Raw genomic sequence first — 12,278 nt, 5'->3', positions numbered from 1 at the left:
TTAATATTGGGTACCTACTTACTAAAATGTCATAGGGAATTACTGAATTCCTTTAATGACTGTGAGTCAGTGTGGTCAGTGTGTACTTGGTTATAGCTATAAAATGCATTTAATCCTTTGTACGCTTTACTAACGCGAACGCGAGCGAATGTACCTAAACAAACCTTACTTAAAATTGTGAAGGTTACTTTGAGAGCTTAAGCCATAACATAACACTCATGTGGGGCCCATTGTGGGCACGCCTAGTTATGACGCTTTTTGGTGCTCTTGGCGTTCAAATGGTTAATATAGAAATGCCACAGAACCTTATCAATTATATTTGTAAAGGTGCAGGCTCATTCTGCTTATATTCATGTTTAGCTATCATCAATAAGTGACCTTAATTGTACTCATTAATTTCTATACATATATGCAGTAAGAGTAGTTTACCTTATCTGGTGCCTACTAGTAGGCATAAGCTTGATTGGTTCTGAACGCTAAAGTGGTTTAATTTATGTAAACCATTCATAGCATTGCTTAATTCTGAATATTCAGTTTCCTCTTTCCAGTGTGTAAATTATTAAGAATAAGGTACTTAATTCGAAACCTTAGCTCATCGCATATGTGTTTTTAACCAAAATGCAAATTTGTGTGTTTATTTAGTGATCATACATTATTTGCAATAACTGTGCGGACCATGGGGTCCCCGACCTTTTGCCGGGCACCCGTGGGCCCAAAGCCAACAGCGCAGAGGCCCTTTAAGAGGGACCTATTTCATCCAATGCTAGAGTCAACACTTTGTCGAATCTATTTGATATTTATGTATACTTATCCTCCTTATGAACTAAGGATAATTGTAACTTTTTGATATCAAATATACGCCGAATTGTCAATTATTTTATATTTTGAAATACATATAATATTACTGGATTTGGACCAGTGTGCTTTTGAATACTATATCTCTGGCCTACTATATAGGGTAGTCTATTAGCATCCCGCCTCCTGGAAGGCAGACTTTTTAGATATACAGTAGCGCTAAGTGTGTGGACCTAGTTTTCCGACACTTGACTGCATGAGATTATAGTGAACATTTTTTTTTTCAGGTCTCGGGCAAGAAGGGTACCTAGATAGGTTGAGGTCCTTAACTTGTAGATTTTGTAAGAGCAAGACACAGGCGGGGTGTAAATTAATTAATCCACCATGTTTCAAGAGATTCATGTGCAATTGTGCATTGATGCCTTCAGGTTACGCTGTACAGACAGACTAACACTTTGGCAGAGTTTTGCCAACATATAATAAATGACTGCATTTGTTTGGGAGTACATGTTCCACACCAAAGACATATTTACATATTTCAATCCATTTTTGAAAGTTTGGCGTTTCAAAATAGCTTCGCCTTTTCGCAAGGCGTGCTCCTGTTTCTCTATTTTATTGTGCAAGCGAACAGTATCACAATGCTATAATTTTGTATAAATTGAGAACTAGAGGGTCATGCCCTAGGCGTGATCGCCCAGAAGTTGTGCTAGAACCTTTCGTGCAAACCATTCAGTCACTGTTTTTAAAAACCTTTTGTAGTGGGTACATTCCACGTTCTTAAATTTGTTAAACGTGTAGTATCAAACTATGACAAGTCATGATAAGTGAATTAAGCGGTAACAGTATCTGGTCCGTGCATAGAAGCACTTGCCCTTGAGGTTAGGGCATGGGTAGTTTATAATAAACTTAATCCGTGCATGGGAGCACTTACGATACAGGTGGTTTAAAACTTCCAGGGTCACAATACAGACATAAGGGTGTAAAATACATAATTCATAAAGGCCCGTTAGGCCAGTTTTGTATATTTTATTTCAAACATGCTTGTGCAGCACCGCCAGCACTTAATAATTTCCCATACCATGGCAGTCAGGGATATAATAATTAAATAGGTAGGTAACCTTGGTCATATCGTGTACATAGGTAGGTACTCGTAAACATATTAACTGAAAGACTAGTGCTCTCGAGGCAAATATAATGTATGCAACTGTGAGCTGCTTTTACATTGGGATCATATGTATTTATTTCTAGTCTGCCTTAGCAGGCCTAGACTTCAAAGGTTTTTAGATATTCATAGGGCCGTTAAACGGACCTTTTGTACACCTTGAGCAGGCTGTTTGTTTCACACTATGAGTAATATATATTGTAAACATAGCTTATTTCAGAATGGAATCGTAAGCTCTGTCGTGTCGTGAGCTTACCGAGCCTGATTTAATTAGAGTCCACAGATTATCTGGACCTTGGAGGATTGACCACTCCTTATTCTAATTATCAATATTCTGCCTGGGCTTATAGTCGAAATTCAGCGACTAAATTTCTTAGTATTATCTATGCCGCCCAAGTTATGAGGCTTAGCGTCTCCAGACCACAATTTTATTTATATATTAGGTTGCAAAGATTTTATCATCTTTAAAATAAAAATGAGTCGAGATAGGCCTGGAATCGTAGGTTATTTTTTTACCTTTTATGATTTTAGAAATATTATTGTAAATAGTAAGTAGTTTTCACTTTTACCACAGTTAATTAGCCCAATTTTGGGTTTAGCCAACAGGGTGTTCGGGACCCTTAGAATAGATTGGTAAACAGAAATGAAAACTCTAATAACGAAGCCTTGCCTATTTCGACTGATTTTTACTCAAAACATTATTTTAAACCCTTTTTACTTTCTCTAAGAGGAGATATTTACAAATTCATCTTTGTAATATTTTTCTGATTGTGGCCTACTCGCTCGCTTGTGTTATAACCATATCATTTATATTTCTGTGAATATGTCTGACATGCCTTGCGCAGGCTTACATAGGTTATAATATCATCATCAATAATTTGACGTCAGTTTGTGAACGAATCAAAGATTCTTTGGCACACCTTACGCAGGTGGAAACATGGCAGCCTTGCGCAGGCTTAGATAGGTACATAATATATTGGTTTTATCACAAATAACATGACGTTAGTTTGTGAACGAATAAAAGATTCTCTTAGGCACACCTCACGCAGGTGGAACCATAACAGACATAGGTTTAAGAATATCATTCAAATCAAATACCCTGTGGGTAATATTCCCTTAGTTGCGGGTTCCTTGCTCGACAAGGTGAAAGGCTTTAAGCAGTTTAAGGAGGCTTTAACAGGCACTTTTAGACAGTGTCATTCACGGTGACGCGCAGATTTGCCAAAACTAAACTTTAACTCTACAGTTAACTAATATAATTTGACAATATGAACCAAACCATGCGTCTTCGTCAATGAATCAATCTAAAGATTCCCGTATCGTTAATGCCCTTCCAAATCACAGGCTTCCGATTTCATTTGAAACGTTTACAAGTGTACTATTTATGTAGGTAGGTAGGTAGGCTTAAGAATTGACCCTCTTGTATGTAGTTACGTATAGAATTAATAATCAAATTATTCAAATCCAAAATAACACAAGCACATATAGCAACTACATGCAAGAGTTCTTTCCTTAACCTTTTTAGGCTGTAAGTACCTGCTAAGTTATTTATTTAAGTAGGTACCTATTACCTACATTTTAACAATTTTTTTTTTTTTTTTTTTTTTTTTTATCAATGATCTAGTTGGAGAGATATAAGTTGGTAGATAAAGAGTGAAATACTTCACGATTTCGCATGTCATTCTTGCGCAGAGCCATGCTAATCTCTCTCCCGAAGTACTCACTTTCCACAAAAATAAATGCAATGTTTGCGATGTAGGTTTGTTCGTTACCTTGTGTCCCTCAGAGCGGAAATAGAAGCCCCGCGAAGCGGGGCTTCGTCGACTCCTAAGCGGATACACATTATTTATCAGCAAGTTTATTACCAAAAAATAAATTTTGCAATAAATATTATATTAACCCGGAACGGGATAAAAAGACAAATTGCTGATAGATACTTGGACAGATAAAACCTACACGTCTATAAGCTTCTACCTTCATACGTAGGTTCTACGTAACACGTATTAACTATCCGATCCTTTCGTATTCGAAAACACAAATCACTTGAAAACTGAAGGGTATGCCTCCACAGATCACCATTTAAGTATTAAAATTTCAACCGTTATTATACACACACACAAAGATTTAAACTAACAAGACTCTGAAGAGACTTAATGTAGGTATACATTTAAATTATAATGGTGACACGTGCACGCTTTACCAGCTCGATGTGTTTTCTAACATGTGTTTTAGTATTTTCATTGGCATAGCCACGGTGCGCGCAGGCAGCCTTTGAAAACACTTGCACATCACTATTCCGGATCGTTTTTATTTGCTAGATTGTTTAACGGACAATTAAATTTAAATATTTATTTCGAACGGCAAAAGCCGTTAGAAACTGTTTTTCAATATAGTCAGCTAAACTGGGGTACAAATTCAAAAACTCACCAGCAGTTTAGCTTCACGACCTTCCAGATGGAAAAACAGCAAGCCAATGACTTGGAAATTTGTTTTGGCGGTAACTGTCAAACACCTGTCAAAACCAACTGCTCTGTGGTGGGAATGTGAGAGAGAGAGAGGGACGTATATGCTAGAAAAGGACAATACGACCGACAACACAATGTTGCCATTCTCAATATTATTCTTAGGTTTCGAATATCGGTACAGTTGTTTAATTTATCATTAGATATGCAATCTTGTTATGTAGAGCATAAGGTTTATATTTCGAAACTTTAAGCTAGGATGACGAGTAACGTGCTCCTCTCCTACCACTCTATAAGCAACCCTGTTGTGTGCAGCACAGAGTTTATATTTCAAAAGCGTGTGACCAGTCGGGAACAGTCAAGCAAAAGGGAACAGTCGGGAGGTTACAACCTGTGTTATTGACATCGTTAGTCTCCTCTTGTTCACTGGAAACTGATAGAAATGAAGCTCGAGTTGAATTGAGAAGTAATTACGGTATGAGAAATGGTAATAAATACCTAGTACATTTTAAAATGGGTCAAGGTACCTACTAATAAAGCTTGTAATAAAATTAGGTATTTTAACTTCAAGGAACGAGTTCTCAGTTCGTCGGGAACTTTATTAGCTACAAGCTTTCATACCCTCTTAACCCCCTTAGGCCCACTTGCATCATTCCACTGACCCGGGGTTAACCGGTTAAACCTGGAGTTACCATGTTTACCAGTACAATTTGATACTGGGTTGACGGTCAAACCGCTTAACCCCGGGTTAGTGGGATGGTGCAAGTGGGCCTTAGAGTTTGAAATTGAAAAAAAAAAACTGGCGTTGCTGGTGTCCATAGGCCACGGTAATTCCTTACGGTTATTCGTCTGCTCGTTTGCCTTCTACGTATATCATAAAATAAAACTAAAATTTAGTGTTAAAATTCAAACATACGAAGATAACATTTCTTTAAAATCATAATTACAACATTATGACGCTAATACGTATGACGTTTACTTTCCGTTCACTGCGATAAGTATATCTAATCCATATCTTTTTAAATAATCACTAATTTTGTGGGAAACCCATAGTTAAGATTACGCATGGCATGATTGCGCATTTTTATAAGAATATCAATAAAATCTCTACTAGACATTAAAAAATCGTACTTTTTAAGTTTTTACACACAACGGAATGGGGACGATAAGTGCGTTGTTTGCCTTTTAGTAAACCGGGCTCAGAACCGGTATTAAAAAAAAACCCCCAAATAGCCCAATATTTGAATTATTATATGTTCTTTACGTAGTAGGGCTGAATCATATATTAGATTAAGGTAACGACTTTGTATCATAAGAATATCCCATATTAAAAATGAAATAATAAACCAAAGAACGTAAATACGTATGAAGAACGTAATAATACCGGTATTTTTCTATGGAGCAAATACCGGTTTCCGATCCGCCCTGCCTTTGCCGAAGCCGACCAGCTTTTTGCCGCCGTACAAATGTGTAATGCGCGCCAATTGTTGTTTTCAAAGGAGGGGTAGCTTTTTTTAACACGTAGCAAAGAAGCAAGGCCCAGGTTTTTTAATACCTTTGGCTTCTCCAGAGCTACAGTTACAGGTTCATTTATAATTTATATAAAAGATCATCATTTCTGGACTTACCTGTTTTTGGTATGGAGTGGCCCGGATTGTCAGCCATAATCCAAGTAGCCTTCCTGCAAAAAATATTAAAATATAACATATTTTCATTTTAAACTGAATTTCATGATAAGCAGCAGAACTAGATAAAAATATTGAAAGCTACCCGACTGTAACTCTTAACCAAAAAATATAGTATGTTCAAAACATGGTATACTGCCAAAAACCATATAGGTACTCAGTTGTTACCGACTTTTATCATCAAATACACACAGCCATTAGGGGTACATATAATAAATAAAACCGTATTAAGAAAATAATATTTAACCTCGTAAGACCCAAGCCAATTTTTGCGCTTTTGAATTTGGAACTTTCTTTTATTTCTATAAGAGTTCATAACTCAAATTTAATTTGTACTTGTACAAGTACACGGGACTTATGACGATAATATAATCATTCAGCCTATATATATATATATGTTCCACTTCTGGGCACAGACCTACTCTCATGCGTGTAAGGGTTCGGGGTAAATTAATTATGTTGGTGCTTGGTGTAATATAACATTTAAATATTTTTGCATACTCGAAAAATGAATTGATATTTCAAAACATATTAAATATTGCCAAATTGATACTTACATTTAATTATAAACTAAAATCAGGTTTCTACAAAATGCTGCTGCAATAAACACATTGTAAATCAAAAATTATGGAATATATTTGGATGTTTGATTTACATAATGTATTTCTAAAGATAAGATATCTGCAGAATGTGTAAGCACAAGGTATTAAGAAACATAGGAAAACCTCCAGTGTTTATTAAAAACTATAAAAACTTCCAAAGCATTGTAAAGGCCAAAATGTCATCAGTAATGTTGGTAAACACATTTTATCACAGCCACAGTATGCAAACCTTTATCTTTACTAGTTGATATATTTCAATACACTGCTCATATCATAAGTCCAAAGAGTTCTACTTGGCATTCGATCTAACTTGATCCACTTTTTGGAACTAGATTCTTATTAGTTTGTGCTCGGTAATATGTGATTATGAATGTAAAATCAGGAGATGAACTGGCTGCATTATATCTAATAGAAGATAATCAAACGTCGTTCTTCACGCTTATTTTGCTACTGCCAAGTCTTGAAACAATATAAACGGTCCTCTAAAAAGATACATTTATAGTTTTTAAAGATAAACCCTAAGTAAAAGATACGATAGACACACTGACCAGCTGGACTCCCGAAATCTGCCCCAGGAACGTATCAAGTACAATCACTATTCCAGGCTTCCACACGGGACTCTGACCATTTTCTCAGCTAGGACACGTTAGCACTTTTACATTTCAGTTTTACCACGTGAAAAACTACTCCTCCAAAACAAGCTGGAATGTTTTGGCCAGAAATTTTGACGTAGTTAGTTCAATTTTCCTTGTCAAAAAATTAGAATAAGTTGTTTTCGTTGACCTATTATGCAAATTTACTTGAATTTTGATTGAATAGAATAAATCATACTAGTTTCTGATTGGAGCAGTGACGAAGACAACTTACATTAAACCAATAAGATCGTTGAATCGTTTTGATGATTCAATAAGAATTTACGTGGAATTTACTGGGGAGTTGCGCGAACCCATGCGAACCGCAGACGCCAAGCTTGAATATTTTATGTTGTTAATATTTTTGTTACCAATATTTCAATAAATATTAATGTATTTTCCCGTAAAATATTTATTAGATATTCAGGTTTTCCTTTAACAATTAGGACTGAAAATTACCGTTTATCCGAACGTACCCTCAGTTACTGCATGCCGTTCCGAAGCTATTCATTTTTAACCTATTCTAACTGTAGTGTAATAATGTATTTTGATAATTTTGTACTTACTTAATATGAATGATTTTTTTTATATTTGAAACGTTTAGTTAATTTCATTTATCATATTGTTTTCTTTAACAAGACAAGAAAAGCCAGATGATTTACACTTTGTTGCTAGTTTAATAAAATAGTTTCAAAACGATCGTCTGATTTTATTTGACTGACGTTTATTTTTGACATGACAAGACAAGACAGACAACAGACATTACGACGTTTTTCTGATGATGAGTAATCTCATTGTTAGCTGAAACAAATAAGCAATAATATTACAGTTCTCCAAAGATGTTTTCGTCTATATTTGGCAAACGGCGCTCGTCACCAATTGAAGACGACACGCCACCCATACCTGGACCGAAAGTAGGAGACAGTTTCGTTATAGTAAACCCATCGCCCCCAGGGGGAAGTTTGTACCCAAGTGTGCCTGGCGCTGGAGTTCCAGGGTATCCTGTGGCACCTTCTCGGCCAGCTCCTCCGGCACCAGTACAGAATCCTAGCGTAGAGAGCTTCCACTATCTGCAAGGGGTTCCTTTTTCGCTCTGTCGTGAACTTCAAATGGCGAGCAATAAGGATGCATTCGCAACCGAAATCAGCGACCTCTTGGCTTTCCTAACGAACAAGGTGAACATCAACAGCTACAACTACGATTTCTCAATTGAAAAGAGTGTTTTGAAAGAGTGTTAAAATGTGATTGTTGTTTCCACTTGTTATGTGTCTAAATAACCTAAATTTTAAGAAGCTTACTCGATATATTCACATTATTGATTATTAGGTGATCCCTTCAGAAGAACCTGATTTATTCATTGTAGTGAAGAAACAAATGTCAAGGTCCTGGATAGGAATGGAATTTAATGTTGTACTCTCTATATGCTGTCATTATGATATTTGTGTACAGATTTGCTTTAATATGATAATAAATATTTAAACATTTATATTGTAATATACTGCTTAAAATATTGTTATTATATGTATGATTAGGATTTGTAGAAAGATATTTAAGGCTAAAATGATAGCAGTCGGAGTAGTATAACATAAGAGATAAAGACAGGTTATGTTTGTTAAACTTTTAAGATTGTTACATTAAATCTTGGATCTCTATAGCCAAAATGGCAATAACGGAACTCAAATTCCATGTAATAATTTCTACAATCTCTATAATGATTAACTTAATCAAGGCAAGAAATGTACTTGGATAATGCAAGCATCAGCTTTACATTTTTTGCATTTGTTTTGCATCTATTTGGAAGAAAGCATTAAAACATGTTTGGCATAATATTAAATGTAAAACTGTAATAACTGCAGTTGAAATGTAATTAGGACAGGGAAAATGTAAGATAATTAAAATTAAACTCTCAATTTTGTTACAAAATTAAAACCATGTTGATATTTATAAGCTGCAAAGTTAGGTTGAACAGAACAAAGTGAAGGAGTATCATTATAAACATCATATTTTCAGAGTTTGACATTAATGATGACATTGTTATTGCAAACGCCATGCATAGTTAGTTTTGGTCCGAGTCCAGCTCTAAGCTTTAAATCAAGCTCAATCTTTCAATCAATCAAGCTTTGAATCAAGTACTATCAACTACTATCAACATATTTAAAATTGGTTTCAAAGTTTTCACCACTTAATTGTTGTAGTCAAAGAGAATTAAATCACTACATTGTTGTAGTCTCCTGTCATCAGTTTCTGATCTTCTATTCATCTATTGGATGCTTCCCTGTCATCAATAAATATGTACCTACCTAATTTATTTCTAGGAAAACTTGCCAACATTGTAGTATTTTCAATTTTTCATGTTGGCTAACAGTGTAAGGACATTGTTAAAATAAAAATTGTTGCTTATATCTTTTTTTAAGTTTTGAGATCAAATTTGTGAATCTATCTAATCTGATAATGGCTTTAATTTAAGACCCAGAGCCTAGAAATTATAAGTCTTATAATCTTAAGGTATTGTATTTAATTGTATATAAATAAAATATTATTTTATCAAGATTTGCATGAAATTATTTCTTTGTTATAAGTACATTTCAGACATTAAAAAACCACTAAATAAGAATAAAAAATGTGTTATCTAAAAAAATTACAGAGTGCCTGATAATAATAAAAAAACTACTCACACCCTAGAAACTATTTAAACGAAGGAAGCAAGAAGGAGGAATTTCCTCCTGCGGACCCTCCGGCTGTGGAATGAGCGTCAAGGTTTTTTCGAGAGGCTACAGTATGGGGTTCTTCAAAGAACAATGTTGGCATAGATAGGGTTTGAAATAAAAACCGAAATAGAACACAATATTTAATCAGACTCGTTGCAAGACAAACATGATAGTGACAGTCCAAAGTGTCCAAACATCCGATCAATCAACAAGTAACAAATAAAACATCAATAAAAGTAAATTATAAAATATATTCCTCTCTGTAGTCTCAATTCTCATAGTGCTTGTTAATTTGTTATAGTCATTGTACACATATTTAATTACACAAACGGGTCTACCGCGATATAATTTCATTGTTTTTACCTTTAATTCCGACGTTTCAGCTGAGTTGCACCAGCTGTGGTCACGGAAAGACTGACGTCCCAACAAATGTCAACGGAGATATTAATAAAACACCACTAAACTACCCGAAATTAGTTTATAAAAATGTAAAAACAATGAAATTATATCGCGGTAGACCCGTTTGTGTAATTAAATATGTGTACAAAACGCGAGAGTTTAAAGTGTTATAGTCATTGTAACCAGAAAAGAAAATGTCATCATTATAAATGCTCTTGAAATGGAATGATATGGGAGTGATTTCCAATTTTATTAAAAAAGTTACAAGATGTTGTTTTACTCATTGGGTAACATACCTACTTATATTAATTAAACTTTTATTGATATATCTGGGGGCACGGCAGTGCCCCCGTCAAGTCGAACTTAAATGTTTACGGAATAATCGCCTGTAAACACATTACGATTAAACCCTATATAGGCTGGCAATATGATGATGAGTGGTGACATTTCCCTTTAAAAGAAGCGAATAAAGTACCTACTGTTTGCCTACTGTACATAAAATTAAGATAAATTATACCAAAAACACCTCTTACTATATGAGTTATGCCTATTGTTAAAATAGGCCTGTGTACTAAATGATTTTCTAAAGTGTACCAAAATAAAATATAATTTAACCATACTACAAATTGCACCACAAACTTACTAATCCTATGGGATGGGATTGGATCTCATCCTATATCATATCAATTGTAAAAATCACATAAATCATCAGTGATCTCCAAACATGATTTAGTACGGTCGCCATCAAATATATCGGAGCATCCAAGGTGCTCACAAATATCTGAACACGCGTCTATTGTCAAGGCGTTACAGTGCGTGTTCAGATATTTCTGATCACCTCTGCCGCTCCGATATATCTGATGGTGACCGTACCCTACTTTAGTCCTGGCACTTGCACTATTTCTCTGCTATTTTTTCAGGTGAGGCAATACTAAAAACACTTGCCACACATAATTATACTTCATTTGAATTATGCATTGTATAAAAGTGGTGTACTTTAATAAAAAGACACTACCTAACTACATATTTAGATTTTCCGATGCATTTCGGAGAGGAAAACTTAGTACACCTATATCCAGAATTAGATATTTCATGCAATTCACACTTTTTCTCATCTGTTTTAGCCTCCTAAGGGGCTATTCATAAATTACGTCATTTCAAATTAGGGGGGGGGGGGGTCTGGACATCGGATGACGGTAGCATGAAGTAGGAGGAAATGGGGGTTTTTGAAGCATGAGTTTTGGATGATTATAGGGGGGGGGGGGGTCAAAAATCGACAAAAATCGATGACGTAATTTATGGACAGCCCCTAAAGCCCAATCATACGATAAACAAATTCAAAATTTACCTGTTAATTTGAACCTAAAGTGTAGGAAATAGAGTTGATTTTGGTTTGGGTGAAAATTAAACGAAACGAAACAAATACAATTATATTCCAATAGAAAATGATTTAAAGTTCTTCGGAATTTAATTAAATAAGTAGGTACTAAAAGTAGGACCGTGAGTCTTACAGGGTTAGATAATTTGATGGCCTTTTCTTCAAATTCATTATTATTAGGTAAGTATTTTTTTTTTCAAAGTGGTTCCACTTTATTCAATGTCTTTAGCCTCCTAAGTCCTAAGGCCCAGCCATACAAATGAAAAATCCAAAATTTGCCACCGACATTTGAACCTATGATGCAGGGAATAGAGTTGAGTTTGTTTTGTTTGAAATTGAACGAAACAAAACAATTGCAACTCTATTCCTATTTTGATATGGTTTAAATTTCATCGAAATGATTAAGTACTACAGGTAGGACCTTGGGCCTTAGGAGGATAGATCCAAGGTTGATC

The 12,278-nt window shown here is 35.0% G+C and overlaps 2 protein-coding genes across 2 annotated transcripts in view; one reads left to right on the top strand and one right to left on the bottom strand.

The window, feature by feature from the left end:
• The window catches only part of LOC134796304 (histone deacetylase 4), a 144,037-nt gene extending 136,647 nt beyond the window's left edge, over positions 1 to 7,390 (bottom strand). Inside the window, exons 1-2 of the mRNA XM_063768389.1 lie at positions 7,255 to 7,390; positions 6,048 to 6,100 (exon numbers count right to left, since the gene is read on the bottom strand). Of these exons, the coding sequence (XP_063624459.1) occupies positions 6,048 to 6,084 (37 nt within the window). The 5' untranslated portion in view covers positions 6,085 to 6,100; positions 7,255 to 7,390. The remainder of the gene's footprint in view (positions 1 to 6,047; positions 6,101 to 7,254) is intronic.
• A 787-nt stretch (positions 7,391 to 8,177) lies between these two features.
• LOC134796518 (uncharacterized) lies at positions 8,178 to 8,576 on the top strand. Its single transcript, XM_063768705.1, has one exon. The coding sequence runs from the start codon at positions 8,178 to 8,180 to the stop codon at positions 8,574 to 8,576; it is 399 nt and encodes a 132-aa protein (XP_063624775.1).
• The last annotated feature ends 3,702 nt before the right edge of the window (positions 8,577 to 12,278 follow it).

Source organism: Cydia splendana, chromosome 13 (assembly GCF_910591565.1).
Source record: "Cydia splendana chromosome 13, ilCydSple1.2, whole genome shotgun sequence".
Classification (NCBI taxonomy): Eukaryota; Metazoa; Arthropoda; class Insecta; order Lepidoptera; family Tortricidae; genus Cydia; species Cydia splendana.
This window is presented reverse-complemented; position numbering and strand designations above follow the sequence as displayed.

What these genes read in the sequence shown, in the direction of transcription:
- LOC134796518 (XM_063768705.1), top strand. Translation starts at nt 8,178, where the DNA reads ATGTTTTCGTCTATATTTGGCAAACGGCGCTCGTCACCAATTGAAGAC.